General features: G+C 33.4%; 2 protein-coding genes across 3 annotated transcripts in view; one reads left to right on the top strand and one right to left on the bottom strand.

Annotated features, from left to right (window-relative positions):
- Positions 1-12,399, top strand: part of LOC134685565 (thymocyte nuclear protein 1-like) — a 26,496-nt gene extending 14,097 nt beyond the window's left edge. For both annotated transcript variants that reach the window (XM_063545360.1, XM_063545359.1), the window contains exons 2-7: positions 3,541-3,701; positions 5,554-5,622; positions 6,534-6,629; positions 8,365-8,426; positions 9,052-9,236; positions 12,069-12,399. In XM_063545360.1, the coding sequence (XP_063401430.1) occupies positions 3,541-3,701; positions 5,554-5,622; positions 6,534-6,629; positions 8,365-8,426; positions 9,052-9,236; positions 12,069-12,115 (620 nt within the window). In that variant the 3' untranslated portion in view covers positions 12,116-12,399. The remainder of the gene's footprint in view (positions 1-3,540; positions 3,702-5,553; positions 5,623-6,533; positions 6,630-8,364; positions 8,427-9,051; positions 9,237-12,068) is intronic.
- A 2,149-nt stretch (positions 12,400-14,548) lies between these two features.
- Positions 14,549-15,637, bottom strand: LOC134684553 (craniofacial development protein 2-like). The gene has a single exon (XM_063543846.1). It carries the CDS (start codon positions 15,635-15,637, stop codon positions 14,549-14,551), a length of 1,089 nt encoding a protein of 362 aa, XP_063399916.1.
- Between the last annotated feature and the right edge of the window lie 5,494 nt (positions 15,638-21,131).

Here is a 21,131-nt window from a genome sequence, read left to right as displayed (position 1 = left end):
AATATTAAAAATTCGATTTATTAATATTAAAAAATCATTTTTTAATATTAAAAAATCATTTATTAATATTAATAAATGATTTTTTAATATTAATAAATAGGGAATAAATTCCACAACGGCTTGCCATAAAACTGAACATGGCATGACTGTTCCTTATCAGGTGTTGACCAAGAGTTTTTACTTTGAAGCTGACCCATCATCCAAGACTGCCACCAGGAGGGAACTTAGTTTAACGAAGTTCTTTAATTGAAATACAAACAAATATCATGAATATAAAAAAGAAGATGTGGTATGACTGCAAATGAGACAAATGTCTTCTTTTAGAAATCACTGAATGGAATAAAACCAAATTATGAATAAGGCAGAAATCTTCCTTATGAGGTGCTGATAAAGTGTTGCTACCTTGTTGCCAATTTACTGTTCAAGATGGCCACCAGTATTTTTTGGGTAAAGATTGCATAAAATGCAATCAAACCCCTATGTTCATGTTGTTACTGACTTTACATCTAAACCTCCAAGGCTTATTTATCACAACCTTTTTGATACACAAAATATTATGAGCATTGATCAGAACATTCTATTCATCCTATCCATGAACATATCCAGAAATTTATCAATTTAATATATGCTCAGATATATTCAAGTCTCAAAACAATTGCAATGTTTCACCTGGCAAGAAAATTACATAACTTTTGCAAGGTGCAGAAATTTAATATCTGTTCTGAAAATATAAATGATGTCATTATTGAAGTCTTCTTTAAAATTTAGAGTTATATTCCATTGTCCAGAATTGTAGTAGAATCAAATCCCATTGATAAATTAATGTTACCCTTTCTATGCTTAGAAGCTCTTTGATTATTGAATTACAGGGCCAATATTAAACCAAATTTGGCCTCAATTATTATTTTGATATCTTATAATTTTTATCTATTTTTAAATGATTTCCAAAATCAAAGTAGAGTCAGGTTAACGACACAGCAGAGCTCCAGATAAGCTGCGTATTTGCGTGATCACGCAATACAAATAATAGAAAACCCAATGCAATTGCCCATTGCAGGGTTCAATAACCCAATTAATTCAAAGGAAAACCCAATTATATGCCTTAACCATGAGTTCTCAACCCCTTTGTTGGCTACCGTTTGCAATATTTACCCTTATCTGATTTCATTTGTTGCGTAAATCTATTTTGATTGTATTTATAATTGGAAATGTCCTTTTGTTCTAAAAATAGTTCTCTGCATCAAGTAGCTGAAATGGGTCCCTGTTGGAATTTTCCCTTGCTCAAAAGGTACACTTGTTTTTGAAATAATTTCGATTTTCTCGGCGTTTATCCAATTAGCGCGTGTCATGTTGTCATATTTTTTTCGAATTGTTCCAGATTTATCATAACATACCATACATTGAATTAAAACAAAGGTGAATGTCCGATAAAAATATTGAATAGAAGCATGTTTTCAGCTTCTTTTGAATAACTGAGGGAAAGATATGATGATAACAACACTCAGCCAGTGTTTTTAGGAAGCATCCCTCGAACCCATGGGTGTGTTTGCGTACCTTAATGAGAACATTGCTAATAAACACAAGACTTCGTCAAAAACTGAATCCGTTGCTGTTAGAAAATGTGAAAGGCCAAATCAATTATGAAATGATATGTAATTGGAAACCAAAAGTTCTAATAAGGGATAACTTAACCTAGATTTATGTTAATTGAATAAAACAAAAACATTCAAGTATAATTAGAGTTTATATACTATTTTTTTTGTTTTACGGTTAATGAGTGAATACACACACAGGCATTCCTCTCAGAATTTTTATATAAAGGTATATAAGAGAAAAATAGATCTGAGGCGAGTGCCTGGGAATACACATATATCCGTAATTTACAGTTTACATAAGTCATGTAAGTTGTGAGAAAATACAAAACTGGCAGAAGGTTTGAAACGGGACACAAATTAAACCTACAATTGCTCGTCAGTGATTTAAGAAAATAAAATAGCTGTAGCACATATTATTCAAAGAAAGAAACATATTTAAAATGGAAAAACATCCGGGGTTGATATTGCCTAAATATTAAATAGTATGTTGATGAAAAAAAACAATACATTAAGGAGCTTGGTGGTGAATTGGAATTGATAATGCAATTACAAATCTGTTTCACTCAATTACATAAGAAAATGGTGGGTAAAAACCCCAATTTGTGAATTCTTAACTGGAGCTCTGACACAGGACCTCTAGTATTTTATTATTGTGGAGCCTTTGCAGTGGCGGATGCAGGTATTTTCGAAAGGGGGGGTGCTAGCCCAGGGCAAAGGGGGGGTGCAGGGGGGTGCAAACATATGTCCCGATTCAAATGCATTGATCGGCCAAAATAAAGGGGGGGTGCGGACCCCCGGAACCCCCCCTCTGGATCCGCCACTGCTTTGACTTTAGTCAAAAAAGCAAGACTAAGCGATCCTACATTCTGTCGTCGTTGTCGGTGGCGTCCACAAATATTCACTCTGTGGTTAAAGTTTTTGAAATTTTAATAACCTTCTTAAACTGGAGTGGATTTCTACCAAATTTAGACAGAAGCTTGTTTATGATCATAAGATAGTATCCAGAAGGAAATTTTGTAAAAATAAAATTCCATTTTTTCCGAATTTTAGTTATAAATGGACTTAGTTTTTCTACGGGGAAACATTACATTCACTCTGTGGTTAAAGTTTTTAGAATTTTAATAACTTTCTTAAACTATCCTGGGTTTGTACCAAACTTGGACAGAAGCTTGTCTATGATCATAAGATAGTATCCAGAAGTAAATTTTGTGAAAAAAAATCCATTTTTTCCGAATTTTACCTTTAAATAGACTTAGTTTTTCTGCGGCGAAACATTATATTCACCCTGTGGTTAAAGTTTTTAAAATTTAAATAACTTTCTTAAACTATCCTGGGTTTGTACCAAACTTGGACAAAAGCTTAATTATGATCTTAAAATAGTATCCAGAAGTAAATTTTGTAAAAAAATAATCTATTTTTCTGTATTTTACTTTTAAATGGACTTAGATTTTCTTTCAGTTAACCATACATGTACATACATGTAGTCAGCAGTTGTTTTTGAAACATTCATTAGATTCATAAACTATCCTTGATTTTAACCAAACTTTGACAGAAGCTTCTGACAATCAGAAGATTGTATCAAGAGGAATATTTTGATTGAGTTTTTACCTCATTTTTGTTGAGCCTGCAATTTACAGCAAAAGAAGGCGAGACACTGGGTTCCTTGGAACCCTTACAAATTTTTATTAAGAATTATGGCAAAACATAATTTTCATTCAGACAACAGAGAAGCTTAATTAGAAGCAAGTTTATACAAAAACCAATATGCCTTGATTTTGTATGAATGTTATAGCTTACATGTATATAATTAGTGGAGGTAGACATGTAATAAGTGGAGTGATATTCTTTTCTTTGCAGATATGTATTCCTAGATAATCTTGCCTTAATGTTACTGAAAATAATCTTTTCATTTTAACACACAATATGTCTGTCTATTTATATTCAGATGCTAAAGTTCCAAAAACATCCAGTTGTAAGAGAAAACGAGATAATGAAAATGATTTGCCAGCAAAAGTTGAAGAAAAAAAATCAGCAGTAGAATCTTACTCCCATTGGATAATGAAGTCTGAACCAGAAAGTAGATTTGAAAATGGTGTGGATTTAAAGGTTTGGAATGTGTTATAAAAATAGAAAAAAGATGTGTTATATACATCATTGAGAACGTGGGGCACATTAAATAGGCGACCAATGACCAGATTCCTGACTTGATACAGGCACATGAAAATATGGTTTAAATCTTGCTTTTTTATTTTTCAACTTTCCCTCTTTTTAGCTAACCTGGTTTGAAGGATCTTATACAAAAACCTTCTTCTCTGAAACTACTGGGCCAAATTAATCCGAGCTTATCCACAATTATCTTTGGGGTATCTAGTTTAAAAAATGTGTCCAATGACCCGGCCATCCAACCATGGCTAAAAATAGAACATAGGGGTAAAATGCAGTTTTTGGCTTATAACTTAAAAACCAAAGCATAAAGAGCAAATCTGACGGCGGTAAAATTGTTTATCAGGTCAAGATTTATCTGCCCTGAAATTTTCAGATGAATTGGACAACCTGTTGTTGGGTTGCTGCCCTTGAATTGGTTATTTTAAGGAAATTTTTGGTTATTATCTAAAATATTATTACAGATAAAGATGAACTGTAAACAGCAATAATGTTTAGCCAAGTCAGATTTACAAATAAGTCAGCATGACTGAAATGGTCAGTTGACCCCTTTAGGAGTTATTGCTCTTAATAGTCAATTTTTAACCATTTTTAGCTCACCTGGCCCAAAGGGCCAAGTGAGCTTTTCTCATCACTTGGCGTCCTTCGTCCGTCGTCTGTAAACTTTTACAAAAATCTTCTCCTCTGAAACTACTGGGCCAAATCTAACCAAACTTAGCCACAATCATCATTGGGGTATCTAGTTTAAAAATTGTGTCCAATGACCCGGCATACCAACCAAGATGGCCGCCACGGCTAAAAATAGAACATAGGGGTAAAATGTAGTTTCTGGTTATAACTCAAAAACCAAAACATTTAGAGCAAATCTGACATGGTAAAAGTGTTTATCAGGTCAAGATCTATCTGCCCTGAAATTTTCAGATGAATCAGACAACCTGTTGTTAGGTTGCTGCCCCTGAATTGGTAATTTTAAGGAAATTTTGCTGTTTTTGGTAATTATCTTGAATATTATTATAGATAGAGATAAACTGTAAACAGCAATAATGTTCAGCAAAGTAAGATTAACTAATAAGTCAACATGACTGAAATGGTCAATTGACCCCCTAAGGAGTAATTGTCCTTTACAGCCAATTTTTAACAAGTTTCCACTGTTCCACTGGGCCAAGTTCTGTATAGATAGAGATAATTGTAAGCAGCAAGAATGTTCAGTGAAGTAAGATAAACAAACACATCACCATCATCAAAGCACAATTTTGTGATGATTCCATCTGCGTTCTTAGTTTAATATTATCATAGACAAAGGTGAGCACCTCTAGTTTAATCATGTTAATCTCAATCTGTTAACTAACAAAACATATGTTAGAAGAACATGCAACAGAAAAACATTATATTCAATCAAAAACATAAAATTGCCCTATGTAGTAGATCTGTGCTGTCAAATATGAGACTTTATTTTTAATATTTTGATCTTTTAATATATATTGGACAAGATTTGTATGTAAATATTGTTTAGCTTTGGATACAAAATCTCAATCTCTATGTTTATATCTGAAAAGAAAAGAAAAAGCTGTCAAGTTATGCAGTAATCTAACCAAAAACCCTGGTACAATTAAACAACAATAAAACAAGGCCAGTAATCTGCCTTGGAGAGCCAATAGAACAGACATTTTTGAAAAGTTACAAACAGAATAAGTTTAAGCAAACAAACAATTATTGAATCAATTATTTTCATTAGTAATGTTAGTAGAAATAATTAACATTAAAAAATAGAATGAAGAGTTGAATTGATTTGCAGTTTGGTATTGAAGATCTAAAGAAGTGTAAGAATCAAACAGATTGCTGGGATGGTGTAAGAAATTATCAGGTAAGTTATCGGGAGCTTTTAAAAATCTAAAAATAATTAGCAAGATTATATCAGTGTTGAAAGAATCTACATGGTAAAATCTAAAGGACAATATCAAATGTAGACAACCCATATATTCCAAGAGGGAAGGAAATCTAGTACATGATAAATATTATGTCACATGCACATGCATGATGCAGGGTTTCCACACACCAAGGAAAACAAGAAAAAATTGAAATTTTATATGAGGTGATCCTAGCCAGGAAAACATGAAAAAACATAAAAATCCTGAGAAAATCCTTGGAAGCTAAAATACTGAAGGTTAAAAAATGAATTAAATTACCTCCCTTGTGCTTGTTGATTAGTAATTCCAAAATTAGTACGGGCATATGAACATGTACTCATGAGTGCATTTTGTGGGACAATTCAAGAAGGAGAAAAAGGGGTGGGGTATTGATAGAGGTAAATTCATTCTCTTGATTAATTATGCTTGATGCAAATGGTCTTGAAATGTTTTGCAATAATTTTTATCAAGCTCTATTTCAACCACAATGGAAGAACCACTATATCCTTGATAACTACTGATAACATTGGAAAAAACTTTGAACTTAAATAAAGTGGCAACCTTGAATTGATAGATATACACAGCAGACAATAAAATAAGGAGGTGTGGTATGTATACAAATAAGATTAACTATCCACTGAAGACCCATTTATAAATATCAAAAACTATAGACAACTTAGTAAACAGCCAGTCTAACATTAGTCAATTGTTAACTGTTGATCAAGCTCAATCAGCTCTAAATATGGTTCGGAATAAAGTGTGTTGTATATTTTGACCAGTACTGTAATATATATGTAAAAGTGTTGAAAGAGTTATTGATTGTAAATTTCAATATAATTGAAAACAAAAAAATGACATTTCATTTCAGGCCAGGAACTTTATGAGGGATCAGATGAAGATAGGACATAAGGTGTTTTTCTATCACAGTAATTGTAAAGAGCCGGGAATAGCTGGAATTTGCAAGGTAAAAGATATTTCATTACGTTTTTGGGAATTGTAATACAAATAGCCTTTTGTAAGTTAATTGATAAGGCCAAATAAAAATGTATGTGTGGTTCCAATTACATCTGAAAAAAAGTTAGGGTAGGTAGGTAGGCATTTTTTTTTAATTTTATGTTCTTTTTAGGTCACCTGGCCCGAAGGGCCAAGTGTGCTTTTCTCATCACTTGGCGTCCAGCGTCCGTCGTCGTCCTGCGTCCGTCGTCGTTAACTTTTACAAAAATCTTCTCCTCTGAAACTGCTGGGCCAAATTAATCCAAACTTGGCCATAATCATCATTGGGGTATCTAGTTTAAAAATTGTGTGGTGTGACCCCGCCAACCAACCAAGATGGCCGCCAAGGCTAAAAATAGAACATAGGGGTAAAATGCAGTTTTTGGCTTATAACTCAAAAACCAAAGCATTTAGAGCAAATCTAACAGGGAGTAAAATTGTTTATCAGGTCAAGATCTATCTGCCATGAAATTTTCAGATGGATCGGACAAACCACTGTTTGTTTGATGCCCCTGAATTAGTCATTTTTAGGAAATTTCGTCGTTTTTAGTTATTATCTTGAATATTATTATAGATAGAGATAAACTGTAAAGAGCAACAATGTACAGCAAAGTAAGACTTAAAAATAAGTCAACATGACCAAAATGGTTAATTGACCCCATAAGGAGTAATTGCCCTTTAAAGTCAATTTTTAACAATTTTCATAAAATTTGTAAATTTTAATTAACATTTTCGACTGAAACTCTTAGGCCAAGTTCAATATAGATAGAATGTTTGTAAGCAGCAAGAATGTTCAGTAAAGTAAGATGTACAAACACATCACCATCACCAAAACACAATTTTGTCATGAATTCAAATGCGTCCTTTGTTTAATATTCACATAGACCAAGGTGAGCGACACAGGCTCTTTGGAGCCTCTAGTTTTACATTGAGTTTATGGGTGCAAAAATCTGACTTTAACAGTGCTTAATGAAACATGACAATAAAGTCTTTAGGGTAGGCTATATTTAAGCTGAAAAAGTAGGGACGGTAGGGTTACTGGAATCACACATATATTTTCATTTGGCCTAAATTTAAAATTGTCTCATGTTTTAATCAGATCATATTATCAAAAAATGCTAGTTCCCATTGTCTATCATCCTTAACCTCATTTATTTTAAATGGTTCAGCAGCTGCTTTATAAAACAAAATTTGCATAGATTTTTATAAAGGGCAGGATTTGCTCCCTTATTATGCCTGAGATATAATAAGACAGTATATCATGTATATGAAATCGTTACAAGGTTTACATGTCCACCTAATAGTGCTCACCTGTCTTTGACCTGATTTCATTGATCAATGATAAAAAATGTTATGTTTTTATTTTAGATTCTTTCTCTAGTATATGTTGGTTATATTTGTTGCATAAAATAATTTGAAGTTATACATGTTCATCTAACAAAATTAGTATGTGTCTATCATTTCATTTTCTATGGATAATTTTAAAGTTAAGTTTATATATATATATAGTGATAAATGAAGTTAAACCTCAATCTAAAAGACTTTCAACATAAAATTCAATCATGATCAAAAGAAATAGAAAGACATGGCAGTATATTCACTAGTATTAAAATAATTAGAATATTCTTAGGTTAATTGCAAAAAATAGAGGTAATAAAATTTCATATCTAAACAAGTTCATACACATGGCATCTTATATATTCCAGATAGTGAAAGAGAGTTATGTTGATCACACACAGTTTGACTCTAAAGATCCTCATTTTGATAGGTAATTATTAGTTAAGAAATATTTTCAATACTAATATAATTTGCTTGTTGTATTTAAACTTTTAGATTTTATTCACTTTCAGATCTGAAAGTGCAAATACAGCTTGATATCTGTTTATAATTTCGGCAAGGTTTCTATTCAGTTGTATGTAAATTTTGTTCCTAAGACAGTAAACAGATTAAGTGGCTAAGAAATAGTTTTGGTTACAAATTTTCTTAATAACAGAAAACTAGTATTTTTGATTCAAGAGATTTGAAATGGAACATAGGGGTAAAATATAGTTTAGCTTATATCTCTGAAACTGAAGCATTGAGAACAAATCTGTAAATTTTCACTCACATCTTTGCAGTTTTTGGTTAGGGTTTTCCAGACTTAATTGTATAAGGTTGGGGGGGGGGGGGGGGGTTATCCTATTTGTGTTTTGAGCAAAAACTAAATAAGTTAGAGAGAAACTAAACAGGCTAAATGATGAGCAATACAAGATCATCTAAACTGATTTTTGTCATGAATTCTATTCTTATCAACAATCTTGGAGAGAGTCCTTGTTGAATATGCACATAGACCAATGTGAGACACATGCTCTTTAGAGCTTCTTGTTCTGATAATTTATGTATTTCTCCTTCAGAAGTGCAAAGAAAGATGCTCCAAAGTGGTACATGGTGGATGTAAAGTTTGAGAGGATGCTGAAGAGATTTATACCATTATCAGAACTTAAATCAATACATCTCAATCACAAGGCTGATGGTGGGACACTGAAAAATATGGCTTTATTTACAAGGGCAAGGTTGTCTGTACAACCTCTTACTCAAGGTATTGTACTAGTATTATAAACTGGTGTGTTGATTTAGTCAGTTTTAGTGTGACCTGATTTAGGAGGGGGTGTGGAATCTGGATATTTTAAGCCTTCATACAAAAACTTTATGTGTAGGATATTTGTAGATATTTTTATCTTTTTGTTTTTGTCATAAAGTTACATTGTTCTTTTATTATTTTAAGTATTCATATACATTACAGGACGTACGTTACTTATTTCAGGCTTGTAATTTTGTAAACTGTATAAATATGTATTATTTATATCATTATTTTGTTAAGTTAAGACTGATATAAAAAAGTTGTTGTGTCAAATCTATTGTGATTGTCTGTTTACAAGAAAGGTCCAATCTCAAAAGTGGTAATTATTAAAGTGTGTGAATGAAGAGTTCTAGTATACGTTTTTTGTTTGGGGGACTGTCAATTTGAGTCAAATCAGACTCTTACAGTGTAAAAAACTAGGTAAATCCATTCATTTTATATAGATTTCTGCTATCAGATAATGAATTAACATGTTTTCTTTAGTATATTGACTTTTTGTCCCATGCCCTGCTAATACCACAGAGGATACAGCAATAGACTCTGTCCATCCCTCTGTTTCTTGTCCATTCAAAACATTCAAACTATTGAGTGAAAAAAATACCTAATTGGTAGGAATATGTTATCTTTGAACAATCCTGACACCCTGAGGTATGTTCTACGAAAAGAAAACCCTTAAAATATGCATTATCTGACTTATATACCGTCAAAAAATATTAATTTTATAAAGATTTGTAAAATTTAGTATCCTATTTTACCGACAACACTAAAGTGGGATATTCTTTCTAATGCGTTCAGGTTTTAGTATGCCCTGCGGCTCATTTAGAATGTGAAAAATAACTCACTAAATAATTTAGATATAAACCTTTTAAAAATTATTAACCATACACAATAAAAATATTACTTTAACTGCATGAAGTAAGACACAAATGTATAGTTACCATCTGATAACGGTGTACAACAAATTCAAGACACATTGTAAGTACTTTATTGTACCACTTATCTTATGGAAAAGGAGGAGGGGTATGTTGTTTTTCTATTTGTAATGTTATTTTTTATCGCGGAAAAGTGGTTATTTTTTTAACAATTTTACTTGAATCGAGATTGTCTTTTGAATAGCAATACATTTTATTAAAAGATAATCAGAATATAATTATATACCTCCGTGAGTGAGTTACGTTAATGTTGTTCAATAGAATATTATATGTTATTCAGGTCTCAGACAGGGTATATACTGTGACATTCCCGGCTTAGAGTTTATATCCCCTGAGCCGAAGGCGAAGGGGATATAAGCCCTAAGCCGGGAATGTCACAGTATATACCCTTTCTGAGACCTGAATTACACATATATTACGGATTACCCCTGACTAAATGTTATTTTCCAGTGCAGGTATTTGTTGACAACACATATATTGAAAAACCCAACCTGATATGTTCAGCATACGTGAAGGATTTTCTAATTTGCTGTGAACATATATTTATCGTGTATGTAATAATTCATAATAACACTTTTAACATTAAATTTAAGAATTAAAAATGTAAATTGCGTGATTTTGTATCAAAAATGTATTATTGACTGAAGCACGTAATTATTTTCCCTCTGTGAGCCTCTGACAGTCTGATAGCTTTTGACTACGTCACATAGTAACCGGTGTTATGATGACATTTTTGAGGTTCCAATTGGGGATAAAAACGTCGTATATACCCCGGCAGTTTCCTGAATATATACTGACATCTCTGTGTTGTTATCCAATCACAAACCTCGACACATTTGTAATCCGTAATATAAGATTATATTATTAGTTGATCATTCGATAGAGTAAAAGGTATACATAAATATTAAAAAGTTAAGAACTGACACGAAGACAAATATATTTGCCACTGGATGTTAAGCAAGCAACCAAAAATCAATCAACCTATTCAGTTTGAATCAATAAGATTTTCAAAATCTTACACACGAATATGTTAAATGTGGATTTATTTTATGATTGTCTACATTAAGATTCATTTGACATATATGATAATGTTTCTTTATTGAAGCGATAAATTAACAAATCTTCACGTTATTTGTCTCTAAAATTAAAATGCGGGACTACACTGACACTTTGTATTACACCTATCATCGATTGAACTTTAAAAAATAAATTTCCAAATCGGCAACAAAAAACCATTTGACGAATAAAATTTTGAAGTAAATCATAGATTGCATGATTATCAAGGACAATAATGACCTCACACAGGTCACACAGGTCATTATTTTATGCATTGGAGCATATATCATTGAAACATGGTATCGTCCGGGTTGATTCTGAAAAAGAATGACCTGTCGTTCTGAAAGAAAATAACTCCATATAGGTATATAATTGTTGTGCTATTCTAGCAACCTTATTATACTGTAGTTATATTGCAATCTCTCTATCAGTATGTTTGTATATCAAGTATTTTTGTCCCATTTTTCTCAACAACTATTAAATGTAATGACTTTTCATTAGGTCAGCAGCTGGTCATCAATGAGTTTTCATCCGTTACTCACAAAACTGCATGTAATGTTGTATTTATTCAATATCAATAATATATTTATAATCTGTTCAATGCATACATGTACACTGATTTAATCATGAAATGTTTATTACTGAAAACATCTCCACATTGTTCCTATGCCTCAAATTTTTCAGTGCTATACAGTAGAAATAATTCCCCATTTACAATTTTTATAGTCATTGGGGACATTTCACTGCTTCTTAGCAATTTTGTAACCCTAAAGTTCAATAAAAAATATTTTTCTATTTGTAGAGGAGTGGGATTTCGTTTTAAACTTGGAGAATGAGGAGAAAACATAAAGAAGTGTTGTCCAATATTGTGAATACATTTTGTACCAGATTGTGGAATTTGATGAGATGTTTGAAATGAGCAAAACACTAAATGATGAATTCTTGTTTTAGAGCATGTACATAAATGTAACTAAGATATGTTGTATTTCAGAAACTAAAATGCTGAAAAAATTCTGAAATTTTAAACATGTATGGAATATTTCTCATTTTATATATTGTACAGCAACATTGTTTTGTAATCATCATCTGTCAGGACAGATTTTGTATGTAAATAAAAAATGCAATAATGTTAATATTTGTTAATATCAAAACATATATGATTTATATTGAAATTGTCAAAAACAAACAATCTGTTTCATAATTTGTTTTTAGATTCAAGAAGATGTCGGCTAAACTTTCTGGGTACATGCTTACTTACTTAATCCTCTTCATGTTCTTGAACACATAAGGCATCAACAAGGGACCTCCAACTCGTTCTATCTTTCGCGATTCTTTCTATTTGTTTCCAGGTGTATCCATGTCTTTTTATCTCTGCTGCTATATCTCTCCTCCATGTGCCTTTCGGTCTTCCAGGCTTTCTTTTCCCTTGCGGTGTCCATGTCAATACCTTTTTCACATGCCGGTTGTTATCCATTCGCAGTATATGTCCAATATATTTCCACCGCCTTCTCATGATCTCATTCACTATATTCTTCACACCTGTTCTTTCTGATAGTTCACTGTTTGAAATTACACTTGGCCATCTGATGTTAATTATTCGTCTCAAACAGCGTCCTACGAATCCTCTAATTCGACTTTCTACTTTTTTGGTTGTTTTCCATGTTTCTGAACCGTACAACAGAACTGATCTTACATTGCTCACATACAATCTGATCTTTGTCTTTCTGGATATTTTGTTGTTTTTCCATATGTTATTCAGGTTTTTGAATGCAGAAGCTGCTTTGCCAATACGGATGTTAACTTCTTCTTCAATATTTCCTTCTGCATTTACTCTACTACCAAGATAATTAAATGAGTTTACTTGTTCCAGTTCTTTTCCATTCACTGTTATTGCTTTACTGTTCTTTGTACCTATCTTCATCACCTTAGTTTTCTTTACATTTATCTTCAGTCCTACTTTTGCTGCCTCTGATGTTACTTTATCTGTCTTTTTCTGCATGTGTTCATGTGTATGAGAAAAGAGGCTGATATCATCAGCAAAGTCCATGTCCTCCAAAAATGTTGTTAGTCCCCACTGTATACCATGATTTTCAGTTGTTGTCTTCTTCATTACCCAGTCAACCACCAATATAAAGAGAAAAGGAGATATTATGCATCCCTGTCTTACTCCAGATGTTATTAAAAACCAATCTGATAGTTTTCCATCATGTCTGACTGCACATCTAAAACCATCATACATTTCCATAATGATGTTAATTATTTTTTGTGGAATTCCATACATACTCATGATGTACCAGAGTGACTCTCTATGGACGCTATCAAAGGCTTTTTCGAAATCCACATAATTTATATATATGGGTGACCTCCATTCTAGTGCCTGTTCTATAATATTTCTCAGTATGAGGATGTTATCTATACATGCACGGTTTGTTCTAAATCCACTTTGTTCTTCCCGTAGAATGGTATCGATTTTGTCTTTGATTCGTTCTAAAATTATTCTACAAAGTATCTTACCAGGCACTGATAGTAAAGTAATTCCACGCCAGTTGTTACAATCTGTAAGGTTACCTTTTTTTGGTAGTTTTATGATGATACCATCTTTCCACTGGGTAGGTAGTATTTCTTTTTCCCATATTTCATTCAGCAAATCCCGTAGGATGTTCACGTTGAGATTTATGTCTGATTTTAGTACTTCTGCTGGTATGCCATCTACCCCAGGAGCTTTGTTGTTTTTAAGTTTTTTAATGGCTGCTTTGATCTCATCATCTTTTATGGGTCCCATTTCTATTTCTATTGGTGGTGGAGCTTCCTCTGTCCTGTCAACTGAGATTTCTGGTTCAGGCCTATTCAACACCTCTTCAAAATGCTCTTTCCATCTTTCCAGTTGTTTCTCAAATTTGCATATTGTCTGACCATCTTTATCTTTGATGTGAGTACTGTTGGTATTTACTCTGCCACTTAGCTGTTTTGTAATGTTATATAGCTTTCTCATATCTCCAACTTTAGATGCATTTTCAGCCTCTTCTGCAATCTTATCTATGTATGCCTTTTTGTCTGCCTTAGCATTCTTTTTCACTTCCTTTTCCTTACTATTGTATAGATCTTTTGTTCTCTCTTGTTGTTCTCCTGTTGCATGGTTGGTTTTTGATTTTAACAGTTTTCTTTCCAAAATTAGAGCCCAGGTTTTTTCAGATATCCATTCCTTTCTTTCTTTATTCTTGTAACCTAAGATGTCTTCACTTGTTTTTAAATAAATTTCACTCATATGTTGCCATTTAGAGTTTATGTCAATCTCATTTTCTTCAAGTTGTAATACCTCAATCTGTTCTTCAGTTCTATATTGAAGTTTTGTTGTATTTCAGGTTGTTTAAGTTTTCCAAAGTCTATGATCTTGCTTGGTGTTTTGCATTTATTTTTTCTTAATTTTAGTTTGATCTTTCCAATGACTAGGTGATGATCGCTGTATACATCTGCACCTCTTTTCACTTTCACATCTAATAATGATGACCTCCATTTCTTATTAATCAGTATGTGATCGATCTGGTTTTTCACTTTCCCATTTGGAGACACCCATGTGGCTTTATGTATGTTTTTATGTTCAAAGATTGTTCCCCCAATTATCAGATTGTTCATAGTACACATCTCCACTAATCTTTCACCATTGTTGTTAATTTCTCCAAGCCCATGTTTTCCCATCACTTCTTCTGAACCTATGTTAGTTGAACCTACTTTTGCATTAAAATCTCCAATGATGGTAAGTACATCATGCTTTGGTGTATCCATTATGATCTGATTTAATTTATCATAAAAAATCTCTTTCTCATTATCTGTATAATCATTTGTTGGGGCATAGCATTGGATAACGGTCATGTGTCCATAACTGGTCTTCATTCGTATTTTTATTATTCTTTCATTTATTGCTATCCATTCTACAACAGACTTGCTTGCTCTCTTACTCAATAGAATAGCTACTCCTTCCTGGTGTCTACCATCTGTACGTCCTGAATAATAAATGTCTGTACCTGAATTATGTTTAAATTTTCCTGAATCAGTCCATCTGCATTCACTAACACCCAGTATGTCAAGCTTGAATCTCTTCATTTCCTTAATTGTTTGATCAGTTCTGCTTGTTTCGTTCATAGTTCTAACATTCCAACAACCAAATTTTAACGTTTGTTTAGGAGACAGAATAGAGTTTCTCGGAGTCTTGTCGCTCGTCATAGGCTGCATTCCTGCAGAGGTTTCCATCTGTCTACACCGAACTAATTGATTTTCCCTTGTTTCTGTTTCTGTAGCATAAGTTTCTTTCCGTGGCTGAGTAGCTAGCCCAGCGCACAACCCCCTTACCAGGAGGGCCAGGGATTTATTCATCAAGGTTTCCTTCCTCTAGATGAGTCGCTAGCCAAAGCTTATGACTCCCATCTTGCCATTGGTTTTATATCGAGTTTTCCTTCTCTTAGATGAACTGCTTTAACAGAGCTATGATCTTCATCTGACCAGCTATTTACTCATAGCTGGGGCAAGGTTGATGAGTGCTAGGGCATGTCCACACGCCGGTGGGCCTACACACTGCATCTCTGGGGCCCTTGCTGCTCCGAGATCCTCTACAATAATGCCTAGGATGCTAGCTCCTAGTTACCGTGTGTTGTCGCGAGGAGGCATTGTAGAAGTCTTGAATAATGCAGAGGCTATGTACTGGCAGAAAGACTTACTCACTCGGCTTTCTTTTCACCTGCAAAAGCAGGCTAGCCAGCGGTGATAGAGAACCTATGGTTCTAACCACACTAGACGCATGCACAATCCTGTGGACAAACCACCATGCACACCTGTCAAACTTCATTGGTCCAACATCATCTATCTTTTTTTTGGCATTCATTTTGTTTTTTCAAATATTTTTAGCTCACCTGGCACAATGGTTCGACTGAATCTTTCTCATCACTTGGCATCCATCTTCCCTCTTCATTGTTTTGTGAATTTACATTTACAAAAATCTTCTCTGAAATTACCTGGTCAAACTTTACTGATTTTGGACTCAATCATCAATGGGGTATGTTGTTTCTAAAATATTTCTGATGACCAAGCCTGCCAATCAAGATGGCTGTCATGGTTGAAAAATAGGAACAATGGGGTAAAAAAGAAGTTTTGTCAATTATTATGTTAATTAGTTGTCTGTATACATGAAAATTTTCAGACAACTTTATACTGTAGTAGTTGCCCTTAATTGACAAAAAATAGTCTTTTTTTTGTTGGTTTTTGCATTTAATCTTGATAATTAAAAAAGATGGAGAAATTTTACATTGCAAAAATGAGCAACAAGAAAAGTTTTACAAATAAGTCAGTATGGTAGAAATTGTCAGTAGACTCCTTGACATTGCCCTTTGATGCTGATTTTTACCAATTTTTTGTGTTTTTGCCTTGCATCTAAAATGAAAAGTGATAAAGATTAAAATCAGCAAGACAAGAAATACAATTCTGATAATATGGTTGATATTGTCCGACACCTCCTTATTGGAGTACTATTTGTTGAACTTTAATGAGAATAATTAACATTTTTTTGCATTTTGCCTAATATGATGAACATTTTAATAGACAACTTTTTGACACTTAAAATCACAAAAATTATCTGCAAGGCAAGATCTACTAGCAAGTCAAATTTTGCCGATATATAAGTGAATTGCCCTTATAATAAATGAGGATTTTTTTTAACCCTCTCGTGTTTTAAGCAAATCTTTTAATAGATAGAGGAAAACTTTTCAGACTCAGTGATCACCTATCAAATATCAACAAAACCCCGATATGTGACAAAAATTCTCCAGTTATAATACCCCCTTAAGTCATAGAAATCTGTCAGTCTGCCCCAATTACTTTTGGCTTTCTGACCACTTTTTCAAATAAGTTGAATGTTTAACAGAATGATTTTAACGACTAACCAGGGTGAGACAGGTTGAGTATGGTTTATTCTGGCCTACCACTTTCATGAATGACTAAAGTATTACTATCGAGGGGTGGTGGCAGCGGCTAAAACTATTTGTATGAAGCTTTATATTCAGAAGGTAGAAGACCTGGATGCTACATATCTTTAATGCAGATACCTTGTGTCAAGAAGTTTCCGTCTGTCATATGTCCATATCCTTGACCTAATATTCCTGGCTTAGTGACTGGTTTCAATTTTTAGTTCTCTGAAATTATACCACAAGTAGAAGGTTTGGATTCATTTCAGCGGTTATGGTGCCATCAATTTAGGAATTAAGGGCCAAAATGGGCAAAATATCATTTTTTTAGCTCACCTGGCCAAAAGGCCAAGTGAGCTTTTCTCATCACTTGTCTTCCGGCGTCCGTCGTCGTTAATTTTTACAAAAATCTTCTCCTCTGAAACTACTGGGCCAAATTAAACCAAACTTGGCCACAATCATTATTGATGTATCTAGTTTAAAGTTTGTGTTTTGTTACCCAGCCAACCAACCAAGATGGCTGCCATGGCTAAAAATAGAACATAAGGGTAAAATGCAGTTTTTGGCTTATAACTCAAAAACTAAAGCATTTAGAGCAAATCTTACATGAAGTAAAATTGTTTATCTGGTGAAGATCTATCTGCCCTGAAATTTGTAGATGAATCAGACAACCCATTGTTGGGTTGCTGCCCCTAAATTGGTAATTTTAAGGAAATTTTACTGTTTTTGATTATTATCTTGAATATTATTATAGATGGAGATAAACTGTAAACAGCAATAATGTTCAGCAAAGTAAGATTTACAAATAAGTCAACATGACCAAAATGGTCAGTTGACCCCTTTAGGAGTTATTGCTCTTTAAGTAAATTGTTAACCTTTTTTTCGTAAATCTCAATGATGTTTTACAAAAATCTTCTCTGAAACTACCGGGCCAAATTAATCCAAACTTGGCCACAATCATCATTGATGTATCTAGTTTACAATTTGTGTTTTGTTACCCGGCCAACCAACCAAGATGGCCGCCATGGCTAAACATAGAACATAGGGGGTAAAATGCGTTTTTGGCTTATAACTCAAAAACCAAAGCATTTAGAGCAAATCTGACATGGGGTAAAATTGTTTATCAGGTCAAGATCTATCTGCCCTGAAATTTTAAGATGAACCAGACAAACCATTGTTGGGTTGCTGCCCCTAAATTGGTAATTTTAAGGAAATTTTACTGTTTTTGGTTATTATCTTGAATATTATTATAGAAGGAGATAAACTGTAAACAGCAATAATGTTTAGCAAAGTAAGATTTACAAATAAGTCAACAGGACCAAAATGGTCAGTTGACCCCTTTAGGAGTTATTGCCCTTTATAGTAAATTTTTAACCTTTTTTCATAAATCTCCATGATCTTTTACAAAAATCTTCTCTGAAACTACCGGGCCAAATTAATCCAAACTTGGCCACAATCATCATTGATGTATCTAGTTTAAAATTTGTGTTTTGTTACCCGGCTTATCAACCAAGATGGCCGCCATGGTTAAAAATAGAACATAGGGGTAAAATGCAGTTTTTGGCTTATAACTCAAAAACCAAAGCATTTAGAGCAAATCTGACATCGGGTAAAATTGTTTATCTGGTCAAGATCTATCTGCCCTGAAATTTTAGATGAATCAGACCACCCATTGTTGGGTTGCTGTCCCTAAATTGGTAATTTTAAGGAAATTTTACTGTTTTTGGTTATTATCTTGAATATTATTATAGATGGAGATAAAACTGCAAACAGCAATAATGTTCAGCAAAGTAAGATTTACAAATAAGTCAACATGACAAAAATGGTCAGTTGACCCCTTTTGGAGTTATTGCCCTTTATAGTCAATTTTTAACCATTTTTCGTAAATCTCCACGATCTTTTACAAAAATCTTCTCCTCTGTAACTACCGGGCCAAATTAATCCAAACTTGGCCACAATCATCATTGATATATGTTGTTTAAAAATTGTGTTTTGTTACCCGACCAACCAACCAAGATGGCCGCCACGGCTAAAAATAGAACATGGAGGTTAAATACAGTTTTTGGTTATTACTTAAAAACCAAAGCATTTAGATCAAATCTGACAATGGGTAAAATTGTTTATCTGTTCAAGATCTATCTGCCCTGAAATTTTAAGAAGAATCGGACAACTCGTTGTTAGGTTGCTGCCCTTAAATTGGTAATTTTAAGGAAATTTTGCTGTTTTGGGTTAATATCTTGAATATTATTATAGATGGAGATAAACTGTAAACAGCAATAATGTACAGCAATTTAAGACTCAAAAATAAGTCAAAATTACCAAAATGGTCAATTGACCCCCTAAGAAGTTATTGTCCTTTATAATCAATTTTTAACAATTTTCTTAAAATTTGTAAATTTTTACTAACATTTTCTACTGAAACTACACAGACAAGTTCATTATAGATAGAGATAATTGTAAGCAGCAAGAATGTTCAGTAAAGTAAGATGTACAAACACATTACAATCACCTAAACACAATTTTGTCATGAACTGTCTGCTTCCTTTGTTTAATTCACATATACCAAGGTGAGCGACACAGGCTCTTAAGAGCCTCTGGTCTAGTTTACAGACAATAACTTGTGTTTAAGAGTATGGATCTCACTGAAAGTGTACTGCAAGGTTCTATACCTCAAAGGAAAGGCTGGGATTGAGAGTGGGGTTTATTGCTAAGAGGAGAGATTCAACTAGAGGCTCTAAAGAGCCTGTGTCGCTCACCTTGGTCTATGTGAATATTAAACAAAGGAAGCAGATTGAAAATTGACTACAAAGGTCAATAACTCCTACAGGGGTCAATTGACCATTTCGTTCATGCTGACTTATTTGTAGATCTTACTTTGCTGAACATTATTGCTGTTTACAGTTTACCTATATCTATAATAATATTCAATATAATAACCAAAAACAGCAAAATTTCCTTAAAATTACCAATTCAGGGGCCGCAACCCAAAAACAGGTTGTCCAATTCATCTGAAAATTTCAGGGCAGATAGATCTTGACCTGATTAACAATTTTACTTCATGTCAGATTTTCTCTAAATTATTTGGTTTTTGAGTTATAAGCCAAAAACTGCATTTTACCCCCATGTTCTATTTTTAGCCGTGGCGGCCTTCTTGGTTTGATGGCCAGGTCACCGGACACAATTTTTAAACTAGATACCCCAATGATGATTGTGGCCAAGTTTCAAATAATTTGGCCCAGCATTTTCAGGGGGGAAGATTTTTCTAAAAGATTACTAAGATTTACGAAAAATGGTTAAAAATTGACTATAAAGGGCAATAACTCCTAAAGTGATCAACTGATCATTTTGGTCATGTTGACTTTTTTGTAGATCTTACTTTGCTGAACATTATTGCTTTTTACAGTTTATCTCTATCTAAAATAATATTCAAGATAATAACCAAAAACAACAAAATTTCCTTAAAATTACCAATTCAGGGGCAGCAACCTAACAACGGAATGTCAGATTCATCTGAAAATTTCAGGGCAGATAGATCTTAACCTGATTAACAATATTACCTCATGTCAGATTTGCCCTAAATGCTTTGGTTTTTGAGTTATAAGCCAAAAACTGCATTTTACCCCTATGTTCTATTTATAGCCATGGCGGCCATCTTGGTTAGTTGGCGGGGTCACCGGACACAATTTTTAAACTAGATACCCCAATGATGATTGTGGACAAGTTTGGTTAAATTTGGCCCAGTAGTTTCAGAGGAGAAGATTTTTGTAAAAGTTAACGCAGGACGACGACGACGGACGACAGACGCCGGACGCCAAGTGATGAGAAAAGCTCACTTGGCCCTTTTGGCCAGGTGAGCTAAAAAGGGTTCAAATGGGTTTTTTTCAAATTTCAAATTAAAAAAATAAAATTCTAGA

The sequence above is a fragment of the Mytilus trossulus genome, chromosome 9, assembly GCF_036588685.1.
Source record: "Mytilus trossulus isolate FHL-02 chromosome 9, PNRI_Mtr1.1.1.hap1, whole genome shotgun sequence".
Classification (NCBI taxonomy): Eukaryota; Metazoa; Mollusca; class Bivalvia; order Mytilida; family Mytilidae; genus Mytilus; species Mytilus trossulus.
The sequence above is the reverse complement of the archived record's forward strand: the minus strand, read 5'-3'. Positions and strand labels throughout refer to the sequence as shown.